This window comes from Populus nigra, chromosome 5, assembly GCF_951802175.1.
Source record: "Populus nigra chromosome 5, ddPopNigr1.1, whole genome shotgun sequence".
In the NCBI taxonomy this organism is placed as follows: Eukaryota; Viridiplantae; Streptophyta; class Magnoliopsida; order Malpighiales; family Salicaceae; genus Populus; species Populus nigra.
In genome coordinates this window covers 14,193,677-14,216,611 of record NC_084856.1, presented here as the reverse complement: position 1 = coordinate 14,216,611, position 22,935 = coordinate 14,193,677, and the positions used below count along the sequence as shown (strand labels likewise).

Sequence of the window (22,935 nt, the reverse complement as noted above, 5' to 3'; positions counted from 1 at the left end):
AATCATTTTCTTCATCATCATCATCATCATCATCTGTACTGCCATCACCATCACCATCACCATCACCACCACCACCATTATTGCTTCCACTTTCACCATAACTAACATAATTAACAACACGATTCATTACACTATCATAATCCCCATCAAATAGCGCATCAAACCATTGGGCATCCATATCTATAATGACAGATAAAATATTATATTTGTAATAACATTGATTACAATTCAATTTAAAATAATTCATACAATATATATGATTTAATAATTTAATTCATACATTCAAGACCTGTTAATTAATAATACAACACCTACTAGGTGTTTAGTGAACAAATGAAACATTAAAAAAATAGTGCAACTACATAACTTGCATATGTAATAGACAACAATATTAAATCATTACTATCCTTGTAACAGACAATAATGACAATTATAAGAGTAACTTTTAAATCATGTTTTTTTATCAAACAATGGCTACAATAATATTTACAATTAACTACTTTGAAAGGAGAACTTACTTCTAAGAACAATGTGTTTGAATATAAGAAAAAAAAGTTTGAAAATTACACTACAACAACCACTGATACTTCAAAATATATATATATATATATATATATATATATATATATATATATATATATATATATATGTATATGTCCACTTGTAAGTTAACTCTTAAGTTGTTCAAAATGGCTACATAACATTCAAAGCTGTCAAACAATCAAACCCCAACATGAAAAAATAAAAACAAAATAACACCTAACAGTCAAGAGGTCATGACAAATAAATCAATCCAAAAGCTACCAAACAAATCAAAAATTATGTATTGAAAAGAAGGGATACCATTCATTATGAGTATTAGGCCATTATAGGAGACTAACATATCTGTATACTTATAATTTATCTCTAAAAAATAAGATGTTAATGGAATGAGCATACCAAAACTAACCAAAAAATAACAAGATGATGGTGACTTCCAATATAACTAATGTGCCTTATAGAAATGTATATATAACTGCAAATTCCAGCTAAAATATAAGAGGATTTCTTATGAAATGCATAACTTGAATTACATCCACCCAAGAACACAGAACAAACAAAACCAATTTCGGTAGATTATGACAATTTACATGAATTGCAACTTAATTCGAGACTTGTTCTCAACATAAATGATGTTAAAACAATAATCATTGTTCAATTAGATTACCAATAATATGCTGTTATAATAGGTCTAACAAATGTCAGTACAATTACTACATAAAACCATTACAATAACGTTACAATATATCAATATAAGACATTGTGTTCACATTAGAGAACTTAACAGCAGGTCATTATAAACTTTGCCAATAACAGAAAATAAAAAATTTACAGCCTGATCTATTCCATTCAACGTGAAGTTATCATGCCATTGCGGTCCTTTCAAGAACACAGCAGTAAACAACAATAACATTGTTTTCCCTTTAACAAGTTGTTAAAACAAATATAACTTATATTAACATATGGTTCACACAACATATTTAATAAGGATAAGACAAATAACACACAAACAACAGTAATTTTAAAGAATAAACTGTAAATAATGACATCACTTAAGGAATTATCGTATGTAAAATTAGGAAACTCAAATGAAAAGATAGAAATTTACCTCTTTTTTCTACTGTTTTGATTGTCGTTCATACATTATTTTCAACCAAGAGTATTTTCTGTCAAGATCTCCACATCTCCTTTTTGCTTCTTGCATGGAAGAATTCTGTTGCAAATGTGTGTATTGGACTTCCGAAGTCAACACCATGTATTGAATTCAACTTTTCCATTACCTCCTGAATGTTACACCCTTTCTTGTCTCTTGAAGGCATTGTACAATTAGTAGTAATCGAAACACTCTCAACAAGTCGATCTATATATGAGAATAACTTAGCTCCCATTCCAGATCCTTTTTTTATAGGTTGAGGTATGGAGGTTTCAATAGCTTTTCTCTTAACATTACTGTGGTTACGACTACTATTTGGGACATTACAACTAACCACTGATGTAACCATATTATTCGATAGTTTCACCCATATTTAACTAGTTATTTTTACCTATGTTATATATATAAAATGCCTTGATATTCTTTGTTTTATGTTTTGAAGGCACTTTTGGATGAAAAATGCAAAAAGGAGTAAATTGGAGGTAATTGACAGATTTGATGTTCAATCAATGTTATGTGCAGAGCGTGAGTTTTAAAGGTTGAAATAAAGTGATTCCAGTGGCATAAGAAAGCTAACATCCATACCTTTCTGGAAATGTAAGGAAAGAAAAATAAAATAAGGAAGAGTATGAAAATCGCAGCCTTCAAAGTCAAATCTCGCATTCTGCCAATGTTGACCTTTGTCCATTCAAAATTGAATATCTGGAGCTGTAGACATCCAATTGGTGCAAACTTAATGTTTTTGGATTTCTGACTTAAAGACCTATCAACGCTCCAAATTTCAACCAAAAACAATGTCATATGAGGGATATATGAGTTTTCAAAGATGACAACTAAATTCTGCCAGCAAACAGGTTTCGTGAAGAAACGAATCCAAATTACATCCCGAAGCATCCAAACCGACATCTAAGTTTTTATTTCAGCAATTTAGCTCCTCTAGTAAATCAATCCAGAAGGTAAAAGAAGACAACCACCAACCTCAAACCACCAACCACTAGCTACCAGCCACCAGCTGTCAGCCGCCTTCACACTACCACCATCTATTGATGTTCACACTTGAACTTTGATTTTTCTTACTTATAATTTGTGTATAAATAGGCAGCTAAGTTTATGCTATTGAGTGGGAGAGGAAAAGAGAGTGCAATAGAACAAAAGAAAGAGGGGTGACAGCCATAAGAGAAGAAACACAAACTCTCCCCTCTACAAACCAGAAATTATGCTTTCTTCCATCTTTAGGAGTAGTTGTTTAATAGATATGCAAGGCTAAACTTGTTTTCTTGGTTACAAGGATGCAAAAACCTTTAGATTTCAACAATTGTGAGATTTATTCTTCCATCTATTTCCAGTTTGTATTATGAATGAGTATGCTTGTTTTCCTATGCATATTTCCTATGATTGTTTATCTTAATTGCTAAAGCGGACTCTAAGTTATTATTATGAACAATCTATTGCTAAGTTTGATATCAAAACTGAAGTTATGGTATATAAACTTATGAAGCAACTAAACTTGATAATTGTGGCGGAACTACGTTATTAAACTTAGGGAGAACATTCGATTAAAGCAACACAAGCTGCGGACAACTTGGTTGTTAAGATTAATGAATTTATCTAAATTTTAAGGCTGCCATTGGATTAAATCATTAGTGCGGACACTGTGATTGTTTATTGGTTAGGATTAGTTTTACAACGGATTTGTTAACTAATCAACATTAAGAAAAGATAAAAAAATTCAGAATATAAACTGGAGTTTCGTTTAAAGGATTGATTATGATTTCTGTAGGTGGATGTGTGCTTGCGACCAAGGTTTGTTTTCTTGATAAATTTCAATTGATTTTGTTTGCTAGTTTAATTTCTGCTATGATTTAAATCATTACAAATCAAACCCCCCCAATAACATAATGTATAGCATAAAAATCTGAACTAAACCTTCCTCGTGGGATCAACCCCTTGCTTGCTCTATACTATCTTGTGTGTTTCAAGCTAGAGTAATTAATTTGTTGCAATATCGCGGTCGCACAAATTAATTACCCTAGCTTGAAACACACAAGATAGTATAAAGCAAGCAAGGGGTTGATCCCATGAGGAAGATTTAGTCCAGATTTTTATGCTATACGTTATGCAATTGAGGGGTTTGATTTGTAATGATTGAAACTATGACAGAAATTAAACTAGCAAACAAAATCAATTAAAACTGAAATTTATCAAGAAAACAAATCTTGGTCGCAAGCACACATCCACATACAAAAATCAGAACAGATCCTTGAAATGAATCTCCAGTTTATATTCTGAATTTTTTTTTATCTTTTCTTAATGTTGATTAATTAACAAATCCGTTGTAAAACTAATCTTAACCAATAAAAAATCACAGTATCCGCACTAATGATTTAATCCAATGGCAGCCTTAAGATCTAGATAAATTCATTAACTTAATAACCAAGCTGTCCGCAACTTGTGTTGCTTTAATCGAATGTTCTCCCTAAGTTTAATAACATAGTTTCGCCACAATTATCAAACTTAGAAATAGATTGTTCACAATAATAACTTATAGTCCGCTCTAACAATTAAGATAAACAATAATAGAAAATATGTATAGGAAAACAAGCATACTCATTCATAATACAAACTGAAAATAAATGGAAGAATAAATCTCACAGTTCTTGAAATCTGAAGGTTTTCACGTCCTTACAATCAAGAAAACAAGTTATCTTTGCCCATCTATTGAACAATTACTCCTAAAGATGGAAGAAAGCATAATTTCTGGTTTGTAGAGGGAAGAGTTTGTGTTTCTTCTGTTATGGCTGGCACCCCTCTTTCTTTTGTTCTACTGCACTCTCTTTCCCTTTCTCCTTCAATAGCATAAACTTAGCTGCCTATTTATACACAAATTATAAGTAAGAAAAATCAAAGTTCAAGTGTGAACATCAATAGATGGTGGTAGTGTGAAGGTGGCTGGCGGCTGACTGCTGGTGGCTGGTAGCTAGTGGTTGGTGGTTTGAGGTTGGTGGTTGCCTTCCTTTACCTTCTGGATTGATTTACTAGAGGAGCTAAATTGCTAAAATAAAAACTTGGATGTCAGTTTGGATGCTTCGGGATGTAATTTGGATTCGTTTCTTCAAGAAACCTGTTTGCTGGCAGAATTTAGTTGTTATCTTTGAAAACTCATTATATCCCTCATATAACATCGTTTGTTACTGAAATTTGGAACGTTGATAGGTCTTTAAGTCAGGAATCTAACAAAATTTGAATCACTTCATTTTGACCTTTAGAACTCACGCTTTACATAAAACATCGACTAAACATCAAATCTGTCAATTACCTCCACTTTACTCATTTTTGCATCTTTCATCCAAAAGTGCCTTCAAAACATAAAACAAAGAATATCAAGGCATTTTATATATATAACATAGGCAAAACACTAGTTAAATATGGGTAAAACTATCGAATAATATGGTTGCATCAAATACCCCCACACTTAGCTCTTGGTCGTCCTCGAGAAAGGATAGATAAAATCAAATTGAAAACAACTATGATCAATCTCTTAATATCCCATCAATGTCCAAGAATACATGCATTATAAATAAGAATACAATCAAGAAAGATAAAGAGTATATATTTTCATGAATTTATTTACATGCAAACTTCGAAACTCAATTAATCATTAGGATTTAAATGAAATCTATACCATGCCAAAATGATAGGTCCTCTCATTGATATACACTCCAACACTCATGTGTTTAGGGCTTTTGTGTTTACATCTCTCAAATTCAATCAATGAATATGTTCTACCATAAGCTTGCTCTTCAATCTCATCTCCATTAATAACATATTACAAGCAATGCATGAATCAAAAGGTCTTATTTTCTGGATGTTATGGAACTAAGGATAAGGTGAGGTAAAAAAGAGTAAAAGAAAATGTTCAAACCAAAGAAAGTAGAGCATTCTAAAAAATGATATTTCAAACAAGATATTCCATTAAAGCACATAAATTTTCCATCTTTAATCATCAATGCTTCTCTTTCAACATAAAACCTTAAGAACATAAATGAATACTTTTTTGTTATTCTTTTCTTTTCTTTTTTCTTTTTTTCTTTTTTCTTTTTCACTTTTGGCAACTTTACCCATCTTTTCATTAAGCATCACTTTTTTTTTCTTTTCATATAATTTCCAACTATAATTCCATGAGATATCACAAATATATGCTCTACTAATGCTTGGCTAGGGGAAAAGAAAAACATATAAGAAGTTCAGGTTTACACATGGTTAAAGCAAAGAAAAATAAACAAGCTCAAAAGAGGCTCACTAAGGATAATATGCTTTATGTTAGCTTTTTGGTTCAAGTGGTTAAAATTTCTAATGCCTTTATCATCTTCATGTATATATGTAATGCGAATGTAATCTCCACAAGATATGAAACAAGTTTTAGAGATACATACCATTGAAAGAATGCACAATTAAAGAATATAATTGAGGGAGAGAGGGAGAGAGAGTGCAGTAGAACAAAAGAAAGAGGGGTGACAACCATAATAGAAGAAACACAAACTCTCCCCTCTACAAACCAAAAATCATGCTTTCTTCCATCTTTAGGAGTAGTTGTTCAATAGATATGCAAGGCTAAACTTGTTACAGCTATGGTTTCAGTAGCTTTTCTCTTAACACTACTGTGGTTACGACTACTATTTGGGACATTACAACTAGCCACTATCCCACTAACATCTTCCACAAAATCAAGAATAACATCCTCCTCCTAATCGCCATTTCCTTCCTCAAGATTTTTGTCAACATTACTTGAATTTCCCAATCCATCACCTTATTGATCTTCTTCAGAAGTCATTCCTTGAGATGAAGCCCATTCATGTTGTCCAGTTGCGATAATATTACTAAACATCGTGTCATATTTTGCACACAATATTGGCTCTATGCCGACATGCCTAAACTTCCTTGCTCCTCTAATTTCATAACAATGATAAACAAAATATAGTTAAATACAAGTTAAGATTGCATGATTTTAAGGAAAACAAAATCAATTTAATATAGTAAGTTACTAAAAAATAGACTTGTATTTTAGTTGTCCACCATTCATCAAATGCAGAGATTGTACCAAGTTCAGAGCTTCATCCAACACCAGTTTTAGATATTAGCTTTTTTCAAATCCTCCAGTCCTTTTTAATTCCGTCCCATTTATTCTTTAGTTGTGATTTAGTGAATGAATGTCCCAGTTTGTTCTTTGAATGCAGTGATAATATATTTCCATCCAACTTTGTCGAAATGAGTATTAGGCCTCATCCTTTTCTCAATAGCTTTGATGCATATGTCGCAAAATGTGTGTAATATTTTCTTGGTCCAAGAAGCTTTGTCGTGACTTTTCGACCCATCCATATGTTTCTTACAAAGATTAAAACAAAAATACAATTAGTTATAATATGTTAGGATGAATGTGCAAGCAGTATGAATGTTACTGTTGGATTGCAATACAAATGAATAACATGTATAGTTATCAAAAGCTTGGCAGAAGAGGAACATGGTATCCATTATGTGTGAGATGAAAAAGTTTGGGACAATATAGTTAAAACAAAAGGTATGAAGAAATTAAAGAATACAAAGATGCACACATAATGTCATTTAACTTCTTGTTATACAATTCAAAAACAAACACAATCATAAAAGATAAGAGAAAGCGGCAAAAATTGCATTATAGTACAATAAATTTAAAATGGCCAGCTCTCCAAGCCATTGTAAGCAATTTACCAAACTTTATTCTTCTAATTCCCGACTGCCTTAAGAACATAAAACCAAAAACATGATACCCGTATGAAAATGATAGTGATGGTGAACAAAAAGTAGTCATTGCTCGCTACCTTATTATTCTATATTAAAATTTCAGTCATGTGCTACAGGTTAATCATTCATTCAGACTCATAATCTCTCAAGTATTATCATTTTCCCTTGCACTAGGTGAGTTAGAGGAGCATTGCAGGAGTGTAGATAAACCAACTCTAGTAGTGGCATGAAAAGACCAATTCAGTTGTCGGTGAAGACCATTTTTCATGACAATAAACTAAAGATAATCAACTTCTATGGAGACTATTTTGACATATTAATGTCAACATTTTGATGGCTAATTCACTAACAACAGTAATGATAAATAGTTTCAGATCTATTACGAATCATGTTAGAAATTAAAAAAAGAAGAAGCAATTACCGTATAAAAAGTACAAATTGCTAGAACCCATTCCAGAAGCATAAAAAAAATAATTAGTCATTGCATTCTATCATGAATTAATAAACCAACAATTACATGCACAGCAAGTTCCTTGGAGCAAGCCAGTAAAAAAATAAGCTCAATAGAAGATTAGACAAAAGATAGATTTTGAACATGGCAACAACAAATCGATAATCATAACAAATAAAATGAAGTAATTAATGGCAGTAAACTACAAATGCATCGAACTCACTGAAATAAGGAAGAAGTTTGATGTTGTCGTTGTGGATGTAATTAACGTTGAACAAAATGTTGGTGTTCAGTGCCTTTTCTGCAGGCATGTGTTGTGATTATGGAAGAGTTTGGAGGATACTGTGTAGATCTAGCTGCTCTGGTTTCTCTATAGATCCAGATCTTGTAGGAGGTTTCTGCAGACTGGTTTCTCATGGAAAGAATGAGGTTATTTTTTGCCTTTCTTTAGAAACGATAAAGGAGACGAGCAGGGCCCTGGGCAAACATTAAAGAATATTTAAGAACCCCAACTAAAATACCATGTATACACTGCTGTGCAATGAACTGCGTTTTCAACTCAAATTTTGGGACCCGCTTCACAAAACTCAGCTTTATTCAGAACCAAACAATTATTAATTGTGGTTCACCGCAAACGTGAAATCCACCCCGAAAACAAACACAGTTTGTACAGTTCTTTTCTATATATATGATAGGGTGAAATCATAATCCCACCCCTTCCTACCGGTGATATTACTGTTGTTCTGTGACAAATGTGCTGATGCTGCTTACTCCTTAACAACTTAGTTGTTCATTGTGACATGTTTTGGTTTTAGATCTAGCGCACATGCATCTTCTTTGATTCATTTCCTTCTCCAGCGAATATATGGCAGGGACACCATACTATGCCCAAGATATTGTTCACACACGCATGATCTTCAATTATGGAAAATAGCCTAATCTTATTTATTAGTTGGAAGATTGAGTTTTATCAATTTTTTTCTTGAATATACATTAAATTCCTAATATATCTACGGGGTGGAATTTTCAGATTAATTCACTAGGATTAGTCATATAACTTGCACATGATACTAAGTTTATACTTAAATATGCGTTAGGTTTATAAATTACGTGTTTCTTAATTACTTACAAATTACATAATTGATTTCAATAAACTATCCTAAAAATCTCATCAGAAAAATATATTTGAAACTTATCATTTATTCTTGGATAAAATTGACTCGATTATGTATTTAAGGATAAATTTGAGAAATTAAAAAAAAAACAAAACAAGGGAAGTAAAAAGGGGTTTTCATGGAAACGTGGTTTCTCCAACTACGATAGAATACCTCCCATAAACGAAGAAAAACGAAAGAAAGATTTGACGAAAAAAAGTTTATTTTAAAAAGATTTTCTCAAATTCTTTCCAACTTCATGAGCAGCAAGGAACTAGGTTCCTTCCATCTAAATGTCTTGTCGCTTGCATGGGGCATGATAGTATCGAATAAAGCATCACATACTCGATCTAGGCTGGATTATTTCTCAAATTCTGAAGTTGATTTCTACTCTAAGTTTGATGTGAAAAATTTTACATATTAAGATCTTACCGGTTGCCATTGTTGCACTGCATTGTCCTCTCTTATCTTTAGCCAGTACAGATATAATGGTGCTTTGCATGTAAAAAGAATGGTTGCAGGCGTAAAGCTTTGGGCACTTTAATTCCAATCCTCAGCTTTAGAAGGAAAAGATGTTTGTTTCTAAAAAAAAAAACAAAAAACTTCATTATGGGAACCCAAAGCACATGCTCAGCACACCACTAATTGGGGCATTAGTTATTGAGTGATAGTTTACTAGAGGAATCCTTTGCGTGAATTCCATTATCATGCCTCAAAATGCTTGTGTGCCAGTGTTTCCACTAGCATTGTGCAAGAACAGCAGTGTGGCATTTGCATTTTCTGGTGTGAGATTTGACACCTTGAAAAAGATTTTGTTCCAAGTGGAAAGAAAACAGTAGTCCTAAGACTACTTGTGTAAGCATGTGCTCTTGGATCTAGGAACCGCTCGAAGGTAAAAGCAATTCTTATGAGCAAGGGAGCATCCCATCCGCTCAAATTATTGCAGAAACTGTGTTTTCACTTTTGTTTCTTGGCTTTTCTCCTTGGGTTACAATCATTTCAAAAAGCCTGCTGAACATGACCCGGAAAAATTGTGATCCCTACCTCAAGCTAGTTTAGTACAGTATTATTCCTGGAATATCTATGGTGCCTAGCCAGTTGACTGTTATGGGTGGTTCCTAATCAACTAAAAGCTAGGGCTTCTTGGCAATGACGGAATCAGAGTTTTTTTCAATGAGAGGAAAGATTATTAACAAATACTATATTATATAGATATATATTAGAAATCAATTCAAAACATATTTACTAATTCATATCAAATAAAATTAATTTAAAAATACTTTTAAACTGAAAAAACTTACATTATAATTATTCTCTTCGAGTTTTCATATTTTAAAACCGCTTCATAATAGCTTCATTATCAATCTTATCGAAGATATCTTTTTTAATATATACAACCAAACTATTATTCATCCACTTATCTCCCATCTTATTCCGCAATCTACTCTTAACAATATGCATAGAAGAAAAAACTCTCTCCACTGTAGCAGTTGCAATTGGTAGAAGTAATGATAATTTGATAAGCATATATACCAATGGAAATATCAAATTCTTCTTTAGCCATGTTTGTTTCCCGGAATTCATTTTCCGGGAAACCACTTTCCAAATTTTCCTGTGTTTGTTTGTCATTAGGAAAGTTGGTCAACGGAAAACACTTTCCGGTCAACGGAAACACTTTTCGGTCAACGGAAAACACTTTCCAGTCAAAGAAAAATTTGGTTTGGTTTATAGGAAAGTGTTTTCCCTTTTAACTATGTTTGTTTTCCGGAAAGTGGTTTCCGGGAAACCACTTTCCAAACTTTCATGTGTTTGTTTGCCATTAGAAAAATTGGTCAACGGAAAACACTTTACAGTCAAAGGAAAATTTGGCTTGGTTTTCAGGAAAGTGTTTTCCTGAAAAATTTGGGCGGAAAACACTTTCTGAAAGTTGTGAAAAATTTAGAAATGTCATTATTTGCTGATTTTATCAAATTTGATCCTCAAACTTTTGATTGTTATATATAATTTGTTTTGAATATTTATTTTTCAATTTCATCTCTTAAAATTTAATTTTTATATTAATTTTGGTCCTTATTTTTATAATTGCTATTTGCTTTTTCCTTATCATTTTTTATTGAAATTTTTTATCTATCAAATTTGGTCCTCATTCTTTTGATTTTTACTTATTTTATTTGAAATAATTTATGAAATGTTAATTATTATTATTTTAATTTCTTCACCTTTCATTTTTTTTTAATTTTTTAGATTTAATCTCTATTATTTTGATTATTATTTATTTTATTTGAGATAATTTATGAAATTACTTTTTTTTTTCAATTTCATTCTCATTCAACTTTTTAATTTGTAAGATTTGTTCCTCATTATTTTAATAAACTTGAAAAAATAAAACATTAATAAGTTATTTTCCAGCTCATTTTCCATAACATAACCAAATACTGGAAAGTGTTTTCCAACTTATTTTCCATTACACTACCAAACATCGGAAGATATTTTCCCGAAATTCACTTTCCCCGGAATTCACTTTCCAAAAGGAAACTACTTTCCTGCAAACAAACGGGGCCTTTATTTTTACCATTTTCTCTGTAAGACTAGCAATACCTTCAATACCAGAGAACTCATCATCACCATGTAAATCAATAATATACGTATCAAGTTGGTCACCAAGTACCATAAAGTCCACTATAGAGAATTCACTAGGACAAAAAAGAGTAAGGTGAATAAGCTTTTTTTTGTTGAAAGCAGAGAAATAGTCACTTGGGTTTAAACATGCTACACAAAGAAGTAACTCTATACTCGTCTCAGTAAAACGATCATCCAACTCAGTAAGTTGCATGTCAATGATATTGTTAAACAATTCATAACGGAAATGGTGTAGGTTTGTAATCCCTTGAGATTTTCGCCTTGAACGCCCAAGAAGCTTGTACTCATTATCCATATTTAGAATATCAATATCATGTTTGATGCAAAAAGATGACACTTCTTCCATTAAAGATTCTCAATCATTCTCTCTCATCATTTTGAATTGTTCATTTGATGTTTTCAATAAACTCATAGCATTTTCTATATCTTGATCTTTTCTTTGTAATGCTTGTGAGAACTCATTAGTAACTGCTAGTACCCTTCTAATACAATGAAGCATGAATACAAAATTAAATGATTCCATAATATCTGTTAAAACGACTGCTTCTGTTCTCTGTTCTAAGTTCATCTCATCCTCCCTTATAATCTCAAGCACATCAAGAACTGATGAAAACATTGCAAGTAGATGAATAATTGTAACATAATGGGAGCCCTAACGAGTATCATCATACCTTCTAAGAGAAGTTTCTTGATTCAAGCCTCGTCCACTAGAAATTTCTCCATTTTCAAGTCCTTCAATAATTCTAGCATATTGTTTTTCTCTAATCACCTCCATCCTTTTGCATGATACTCCAACTATGTTTATAATGCTAGAAATAAAATTGAAGACATCTCCAACTTCATTATACTTCTTTGTAACAACCACAAGAGTCAATTGAAGTTTGTGAGCAAAACAATATACATAATATGCACTTGGATTGTTATTTGGAATAAGTGCTTTCAAGCCATTGAATTCACCTCGCATGTTACTAGCTCCATCATATCCCTGACCATGCAATCTTGATATGCTTAGCCCATGTTTAGAAAACAAAGCTTCAATAACTGCCTTGAGTGAACTAGCAATTGTATCTCGCACATATTGAATGCCAAAAAAACATTCAATTATATGTCCATTGTTGTCTGCATATCGTAGAACAACTACCATTTGTTCCTTGATTGATATGGCACGTGAGTCATCAATTAAAATTAAAAATAATAAGTCACCTAGATCTTTGATAATCACATTTGTAATCTCCTCTACAGCAGTTTGAGTAATGTCTTTTTGAATATCTGGAGAGGTCAATTTGTTATGTCTAGGAGCTTCACTGAAAATAACTCTTTTAATAGCTTCATTATTTTTGGAAAGGAAATGCAAGAGCTCTAGATAATTTCCTTGATTGCTTGAACATTCACATTCATCATGGCTATGAAATGGGAATCCTTGGTGCAACAAAAAATGAGCACACTCTATTGAAGCATTCAATCAAGTTCGATAATCACTTTGACTCTTTATTGTCTGCTTAGATAACAAAGTTATGATACTTTGTTTTTCATTCATCAAATTCTCACATTTTATCCGAGCTGCATTGTAACTATTATTAGACTTTCTAATATGAAGATCAAATCTTTCTCCTTTTTTTTCCAATTTGAAAACCCATCACCCACAAATGAATCAACACCCCCTTTTGAATTGAAGAGGTAACAATATAAGCAAAAGATAGCATCTTTGGTTATGCTGTACTCTAACCATGTTGGGTATACACCAAACCAAGCCGGATTAAAGCGTCGTAGTGTTAATATATTCTCAAATTATTTTTGAGGAAAATCACAGTGTAAAGGTTGATAAGGACCTTTTTATAGATAAGCTCTTCAGATTGTATCCCTATCATTTATATGATATTCATAAATTAGTCTTCTTAAGTCAGGGTCAGCAAGGAGAGTGTTGGGGTTGATTTCAATATGACTTTTCTTTAAACTTGATTGAGTTACATGACTTGAAGCTTTGATTGACTCTTCATCCTCAAGGGATTTACATTTGAAATACTTGTCTAGTGACATGTTAATTTAATATGAACCTGCTGGATTTTTTTATCTCATTAGTGTCTACATAGTAATTAATACAACTACACAATAATTCACTGTTAAATAAAAGTCAGTTGAGTTACACAATAATTCTAAATCTTCCATATAAAATTCATAGCAAAATACACATCAATTCATCAAAATCAAAACCTATTTCAATTCATATCTATATGCATATAATAAGTATGTTGATTAAATTATACTTTATTATTTCTAGATATTTAATTGAGGAGTAATGCCTAGTGTATGTGTAAGAGGAACAATTCTTGAAAAACATGTTTTCTACTTGATATTTAACTTACAAACAAATCATGTGAAAATATTAAATTTCAATAAACTACTCTGCCAATGCAAGAGATGCCAAGAATAGTGGTTTTGCATGAATATTAATTTATTCCTTTATAATAAGAAAATAAACATTTAATTGATTAAATTAGCAGATTTAAACATTTATTTTGAACATATTCATATCAAAACTCCTAAATTATCATAAACCCTAATATTTTTAATAACTAATTATAAAAGAATAAAATTAAAATTAAACAATGAAATAAATAGAAAAAATAAAGAAAATTTACCTAAAACATAAAGCAAAAAACAAAAAAGATTAATTGCTTAACTATACTTGATGAGAAATTTGCATACGAGAGAGACAGAGAATGGCAACTCATGAAAAGAATAAAGCGGCACAGCAGCTCATGAAAAGAATGAAAAATACTCTTTATTAGTTAGGGGAAGATATAGAAACATAAGGGAAAAGGGGGAAAATTTAGGGAATGAGCTGTGTGTGTGTCTATATATATATATATATATATAATAAACAATAACAACTTTCCTTCCGTGCAGCAACAATTCACTAAACTAATATATTAATATTTTAATATAAAAAATTAAAGGGGCAATTCTCTTGTCCCTCTGTGGCTCCGCCACTGCTTCTTAGTGCAAACTACCAAAAAAATCAGAAGTACATAATAGATACGCCAGAAAACCTAGATGCAGGTTAGGGTATTGATTATAGGTTAAATTGAGTTAACTAAATATCTAACTGTTTCATAAAAATAACTTAAAATAACATAGTTTTAATTAAGAATTTTTTTTTAATAATTTGATATATGATCAAATCTCGAGTTAGTAAGTCATTAGATTAATTGATCAAGTTAGGTTAAGTATTATAACTATAATATATCTTTCGTCAATAAGTCGAAAGATTAATTGATCAAGTTAGGTCAAGTGTTATAACTATAATATATGTTTTCAACTCAAGTCAAAATCATTTTATAATATGGAAAATCCCTTAAAATTTGTCTCATACAACACTTATCAAATCATTTTAAACCTTCATTAATCATTTTAGATTCAATAATTCATAAAACATGGTGAAACAATTTATTTTAACCCTATAAAATAATTTTTTGGTTAAGAAGATCTGTTTATTCAAGTCTCATACGTATCTTTGAATGAAAGAAAGAAGGAAGGAATCCTCATTTTTACTTGAACTATCTCATCTTAGTTTTTTCATTTTCTTTCTATTAAATTATTCAACTTTAGTTACTCTATTTTTTTTATTTTGTTTTTTAGTTTTCATGAAACAAATGGTTTTTTTATCTATTTTTAGCATATTTTGAGTATGAGAATAAAAATCTCATTTCTATTATTCCAACTTCTTAATTGTAGTTCTTACAAAGAGAGTGTTTGGTACAACGGACAAAGAAAGACTAGATAAATTTATTTTTTTTATGAAGTTGTTTAGTGTATCTTTGAACTCTACAAAAAATAATATTTTTCCTGTCAAATGTTGTTCTAGAGGATAAATAGTTGTCTCACTACAAGGTTAGGACAAATTTTTCTAATTCATTCCACAAATATTGTTATTTATATAATGACTATATTACTCTTCATATAAAACTTTCTCCCTAATAAGAATTGTTAAAAAAAATCTCTCTCTCTCTCTAACCTCATCCACTCCAAACAACCATTACTTTCCTCATCATCATCGCCGTCAACACCCACTATGGGCAATAAGATTAGTGGCGGACTTGTGATCCTGGTACCAAGTGAGCCTAGGAAGAAGATCAAAATGTACTTATAAGCTTTTCACTTCTGTCTTTTGTAAACGACTACTTGTACTTCTAGGGATGACTCTTTCGTCGCAGCCTTTAAAGAGGGAGCGAGAGACAGGTTTGGTTTCTTCTTATTGTAGTTCGAAAATGTTTTTGTTTTGTTAAATCATTAACTTGGGTGTTTTTTTTTGGTGATTTGAAATGGGTGTAACTTGGGGTGTGGTTAGTAGATTTTATAGGATTTTGATGGGTTTTTGGGGTGATTTTGTTGGGTTTCTCAAATATCATACACGCAGCGGAAACAATAAAACATAATTATTTAGGAATCCCAAAGCTGTTATTAGACACATCTAAAGTTGTTTAGAGATTTATTACTTGAATATTTAATCTTCTTCGGCTTTGAATAATTTTTTAAAGGTTAGGTTGTCGCAAAAACCAAGTCGTTCAATTGTCCAGTCTCCAACAGTAATCCACGAGAACCACTAGTGAGAAATCTCTTAAATCCCTATTTAGGAGAGAGATTATTATGCCTAGAGTGCTAGCTTTTTATTCTGTGACTTATATAGTTTTTCTGTTTAATAGACAATAACTAAAAATAAGAGGCATAGTTTACTATTTATAGAAAAATCTAAAAAACTCTATAAATTCACAAAATATCAATTTGCTCCTTGAATAATATTCATATATTAATTCAGGACAATTTTAGAAATTAACTCAATCAAGTCTTTACTTAATTGTTTTAGGTCTAGAAATGTAATCTTTATATTAATTATATTCTAGTCCTTAATTTCTAAAATATATTTTAATCAAGTCATATTTAATTAAATCATCCTAGTTTAATTTCTAACTAATGGTTTTTAATGTGTGTAACTCATTAGGTTCCTAATATATTGGTCCAAATATAAATTAGAATTTTAATTAAATAGAATTAAATTTAATTAAACAATTTAATTTATTATCAATTCAACAATTGATTAATTTATATTTGAAGATCAAGTGCATCGTCTAGCAACATGTCATGTTCCCCCAAATATTAGAAAAGTTATTAGGGTTAAACTTAACTTTTCAGTGATTGGCTTCATGGTGTAATTAAATCCTTTCATCCATAATGTTTCAATTTAACATTAAAGCATGGAGTATATCTGTCATGTTAAATCATGTTTTTTCACTACATAATAGTCATTGATCGTTTGAATAAGATTTGAAATTCTTTCCAAATCTCATTCCACCTTGGTCAAGGATTTTTCAGTCAATACTATTTGAGAACAAATATAACATTTTTTCTCAATTCATCTTGAGTGATAAATTCTCTCTTGATCACTCAAGTACCTTCATATAGTTCATGTTATGCCCAATGTTTATTAATTCATTACCTCGATTAAGATAACATGTAACAAGATCAAAGCATAACATTCTCTATACATGATAACTTAGTGATCTCAAGTCTAAGGATTACTTACACAACCATCATGTAAGTCTTTTCATAGATATAAGTGATATTTTCATATGAAATTCTCATGCGGGTTAATTCAGTGTACATGTTTTATGACAAGTATCTACATATTAATTCTAAATATCTGTTATACATTAACTTATAAGAACAACTGTTTCATTTCATAAAAGAAAAAACATTATATATATATATATATATATATATATATATATAATAAATGTTCAGTATTTAAGAGAGTAATGATTATGAACATTTTAGAAACAATGTTTTGATGCAATAGAAATCACATAATTATAATAATTTTATAATTTTCTTTGTAAAATATTTTGTCTCATATACTTTATATTTACTCTAGATTCATAAATCAAATATTAAATTTATTAATCTAATATTATATGAATACTAAAGATAAATTAAGTATTTATTAATAATAAATATGTATTTACATGAATATTATAATATTACGTGTAACCAATTGATTGACTACAATACATATTAAACTAACATATTTAACATAAAAAAATTATGGATTCAAAATAAAATAATAATTAAATAAATACTAATAATAATTTTAAATATATATTCATTATAGTAAAAACAAAATAAATTGCATTTATGTGTTAAAATGTACGTTATAATCTAAACTTTAAATATTAGACAAGACATGGAATATAATTATCATTATAATATGTTATTCTATCTTGTTTATTAATGTCTATCAAATATAAACATTAATAGAATAAATCTACCTTTATACTATGGAATATAAATATTATTCTAAATTTAATATTTAAAAATAAATAATATTAAACATTAATAGAATAACATCTTATATTGACTAAATTATAGTTCTATTCTATTATAGTTCTATTCTATATTAATTTAGAGTTTAGAATTTAAAATTTAAAATTATATTTTTATAAGAACCCACTTTAACCAAGCCCCATCCCCGCCATGACATAAATGGATAGACCTCTACAAAATTGAAAACAGATTCCAAGTTATAATATTATTTACCATAAACACCTATCTTAATTAATAGCTTAACTTGTTTTGCGTTTTGACTGCCACACATGTTTGTTTAAAATTTATTTATTTTTATTTAAATTATTTGTTTAAAAAATAAAAAATAAATATTATTTTAATATATTTTAAAATAAAAAAACTCTTTAAAATACAATTACTACACGACACAGCAACATCAACAAGTATCTAAAATTGCATTTATTTCCATTATGACAACACCCGCCGGCCACCATAATTAGTCATTGACATTTGGTGGTGAATAAAAACCCACCAACATCCGTTACATTATTTCTCTCTCTCAAAAGTAGGAGAAATTTCCGTGAAGAGAGGCTATCTTTTTACATATGTTCTTCATAAAAGATATGTGGCGACACGTTTGCGTGAACGCAAATGGACCCCACCGGCCCACCCGTTCTCAAGTAACCAGTCTAGGCTAACCTGAGCTGTCTAATTCCAATTTTCCTGTTCTTTTGATAGAACCTTTTTCTTATCCCATGTAATCAAGTCTATTTTAACTTTCATATTTATCAGATAACGATTCCTCCACCCTCTTACACGTGTTAAATATGCCGTGCTACTTCAGGTTCAAGTCAACATAAAATTAACACGGTGCTTGCCTACCAAAATTAGCCAACCACGTGTACGGTGACTAATCAAGACTTTTCAGCCTTACTTATGAGCAGGCGGTGCTTGCCGGTGTTTTTATAGTCTACCAAATTTAGCCAACCACGTGTACGGTGATTAAGCAAGGATCCATGATATTTATCCTCGTGATTGGGCCCCATATACTCACCCTCTCAATTTCTCGAAGCGAATATATTTCAAAAGAACGGGAGAAAAGTCAAACAAACTACTGAATTGATCTAACTCATTAATAGTAAAATGATTTATTTTGTAAATAGTAAAATGATTTATTTTGTGAATGCTCTATTTTTAGAGCATTTACTTTGTTTTCATCTAAATAGTGATGATTTAAACTTTATACACATACTTCCCAAAAAATACCTAATCATAAAACAAACTAGAAAACATCCATAAAATACATATTAAACCATGAAAAAAGTTGTAATAATTCATAACATAAATTAACTCAAAATATCTATCGTAGTTAGATTTATAATATATACTTAGACTTTGTTTGATAATGCGATTTAACTTGTTTTTTAAATTGTTTTTCTATCTAAAAAACATTAATTTTATATTTTTAGGTGTTTTTTGGTGATTTTAATATGAAAAGATATTAATTTTATGTTTTTAAATGTTTTCGATTATTTTAATGCTAATTAAAAAAATATTATTTTTAATTAAAAAATATTTTTATCAGAAAATCATGTGTCACATTATCAAATACATATTTAAAAATAATTTAATATTATGATAACTTCTGTTTTTTACCTTATCACAAAAAAATTATTTAGTTAGTTAAATAATTTCTATTTTTTATATTAAACCCTACATATAATTATATTTTAAATCTTAATTTTATAAAAATTAAAATAATGAATTTTCATTTATATATACTTATTTTTCATTTATTTTATATAAAAAATTATCTCATGACAATTTTAATCAATAACATATATTTTTTAAAACTATAATTAAAAATACATATATTTTTTTAAAAAATTCAAACAATCACTTTTAACCTAAGAAAAAATATGCCAGGGTAATAATTAAATTATCGTAACCTCTCAAGGAACCACGACATCTTCAACTTCTCCTGACCTCCCTCATCTTTGGACAGCTATATAAAAGGCCACATCTTCTTCAACCTTCCCATTCCATTGCAAAACAATACCAGAAGAATCCAATTTTGCAGAGCCCCCTAGGGCAAAACTTCTCTCTCTCTCTCTGTCCCGTTTTCGCTTTCATTTCTTCTTAAGGTAGCCATTTCTATTTTCCACAATGTCGCTAAAGAAATCCATAGCAGTGCGTCTCTTTGCTTTCTCAAAACTATCCAACCAATACATAACCAATTGCCGCATTTTCTCTTCTCTCCAAGCCCGAATCCGCCAACATCCTGGTCATCCCCTCATCAGACCCGACCACCCTGGAGAATCCGGCACTTTCCGACGATTATTTCACAAACCTGCCATTTTCTCGCCTGAGCTCCGGCAACTGCCGTTCGGAGAGGGGTTGATTGATAAAATCCGGGGTTATGACATCATGAGGGACAGGATCCGGTTGGATGGTCTGACTCCGCCTCCCGAAGTGGCGGCTGAGGAGGGTTTGACGGTGGAGGATGCCAGGAAGTTGTTGAAGGCGGCTCAGGTGGAGGGTGTGAAATTGAAGCTGAGAGGGATGGAGAAAACGTGGATTAGTTATTCGGAGTTTGTTCGGGTGTGCAGTGAGAGTTGTTCGGATCTTGAGAATGGTATTCTGGTAGCAAGGAGTCTTGATGAATCTGGGACTGTTGTTGTCCTTGGAAATCTTGTTTTGCTAAAACCAGAGCAGGTAAAAATATTAACTTTTTATTGTTTCGTTAGAATTTTAATTAATTCATAATGTTTGGTTTTTTGGTTAATAAATTTGTTTTACAGATTTAAAAATGGCAATATTGGTCCTGTGAAGGTTAAATTGAGTACAGTTTAACCGATAATTAACAGATAAATACAATTTTTGTTTTGGTATTTTCTTTAATTTGTGGAAAGCTGAAGACTGATATGTTCTTTATGCATATTTTGTGTTTTCTTTCGGCAGGAAAATGAAACTTTTGTTGTTACACTCCAGATCTAAGGGCCATTCAGTTTCTTCAGTGACAAGATTTGATTCACACTTCTGGTGCATTTAGATATTCCCAAATGAAAAAAAAAAAGGATTATCTAATTAAAAAAACTAAAATCAGAAATTGGGAGTGAAAAAATAAAAATTGAAGTGGGTATTTTTGTATTTTTAGTGGGGAATATAAAAAAAAAATAGAAGAAAAACAGTGAGAGATTAATTTTTAAAATGTTTTTAAATTGTTTTGATGTGTGATATTAAAAATAAATTTTAAAAAATAAAATAAATATTATTTTAATATATTTTTAATTAAAAAATACTTTAAGAAACTTCTTCTTGATAGATGGCTTGAGTTAAATTTAGGGAACGTTTGGTACTGCGTTTCGTCAAAATTTGAATTTTTTTTTTTTTTTACTAAAATTGAGTGCGATTTGTACTTTTTGAATCGTTTTGATGTACTGATGTCAAAAATAATTTTTAAAAAATAAAAAAATATCATTGGCATGCATTTCGGCACGAAAAGCTATTTGAAAAGCACCCGTAACTACACTGTCAAACACGCTCTTAAAAGTCTAAAAATGGCAGTGGCGGTGGCGGTGGAGGAGGAGGAATTATGATTTTTATACTTGATGATCAGAGCTTATAATTCATGATAGTCTGGACATGAACCTTAGAATCAGTGAACATGGTTTAACAAGGAGACTTGTCAACATGATTTTACCTGGAAAATTTCTTTTGCTGAAAGATAAAAGATATGTCTTGACAATGGAGTTCTGTTTTGGTTTTTAATAATAGAAATTGTAGTTATTGAGTTGGCGTGACAGAAAAGTAAAGGAAAGAAAAATGCTGGAGGATAAGAATTTCTGTTATTTATTTGTTTATTTATTTTCCTATTAATTCTTTTTGATCAGCTGATTTTGAAAAAGCCTAGCAAGCATGATCTGGGAAACAGGTCAGCTTGCAAGGCCGTAGCTGACCATGTGTAGATGATGCAAATCACTAACAATGACCAAGCTATTTTTTTATACTGATTATTACGCTTTAAAAAAAAATATTGATTTGCTGATTTCTTTCGTGGGAGATTGATTTCCTTTCTTTAATCATTAATCTTTTTTATTTATTCATAAGCAATTTCCTTTCATTAGCTGGTGGTTAATCTACTAACAAAATCAAGATGCTTAGTCTCATAGAATTGTTCCTTTACACAAACGATTCTTTTCAATATCTGTTAAACACAGGTATTGAAAGCAGTTGGAGGCCTAATTCCATTACCAGCAACCAACCCCAGTGATCCAAGAAGAAGGGAGCTGCAAGAAATGGAGAAACAGAAAGCTCTAATTGATCAGAAGGCCAGGGCTCTGGTTCGCCGGGAACTGTGGGGTGGCCTTGTTTTCTTAGTTGTTCAGACCGCTGGATTCATGAGGCTGACATTCTGGGAACTTACATGGGATGTCATGGAGCCCATCTGCTTTTATTTGACGTCAATCTATTTCATGGCTAGCTATGCCTTCTTCCTCAGGACATCAATGGAGCCTTCTTTCCAAGGGTTCTATCAGAGCAGGCTTGTAGCCAAGCAGAAGCAGCTCGCGAAACTCTACAATTTTGATGTGAAGAGGTACAGTGAGCTCCAGAAAGTTTGTTGCCCGCATTCATCATCTCTGGAGCAGATCCAAGCAATCACTTCATTTGATCAAGCTGGGAAAATATGCTAAACCGTTGATGGCAATAGAGAAATTAACGTATACAATTTTGTTGAAGAACCTCTAGGCAGTATTAGGCAGGGAGCTGCTTGGTTACCATGGCAGAAGCTTTATAAATTGTCCCCCACCATCAGAAAGAATTTAGAGTGTCTAGAAATATTTGTTATAGTTGGTAAATCAAAATTTCGTTGCGTTTTA

The 22,935-nt window shown here is 30.9% G+C and overlaps 1 protein-coding gene and 1 pseudogene across 1 annotated transcript; one reads left to right on the top strand and one right to left on the bottom strand.

Moving 5' to 3' along the window:
• Positions 1-1,651: 1,651 nt before the first annotated feature.
• On the bottom strand, positions 1,652-8,821 carry LOC133693311 (uncharacterized; annotated as a pseudogene).
• Positions 8,822-20,084: 11,263 nt separating this feature from the next.
• LOC133694758 (calcium uniporter protein 2, mitochondrial-like) lies at positions 20,085-22,935 on the top strand. The gene is made up of 2 exons (XM_062116441.1): positions 20,085-20,770; positions 22,276-22,935. Exons 1-2 carry the CDS (start codon positions 20,222-20,224, stop codon positions 22,747-22,749), a joined length of 1,023 nt encoding a protein of 340 aa, XP_061972425.1. The 5' UTR covers positions 20,085-20,221; the 3' UTR covers positions 22,750-22,935.

Coding starts and splice junctions, on each gene's coding strand:
- LOC133694758 (XM_062116441.1), top strand. CDS start 20,222: ATGTCGCTAAAGAAATCCATAGCAGTGCGTCTCTTTGCTTTCTCAAAA. Junction 20,771..22,275: donor TTTTGCTAAAACCAGAGCAG/GTAAAAATATTA, acceptor TGTTAAACACAG/GTATTGAAAGCAGTTGGAGG.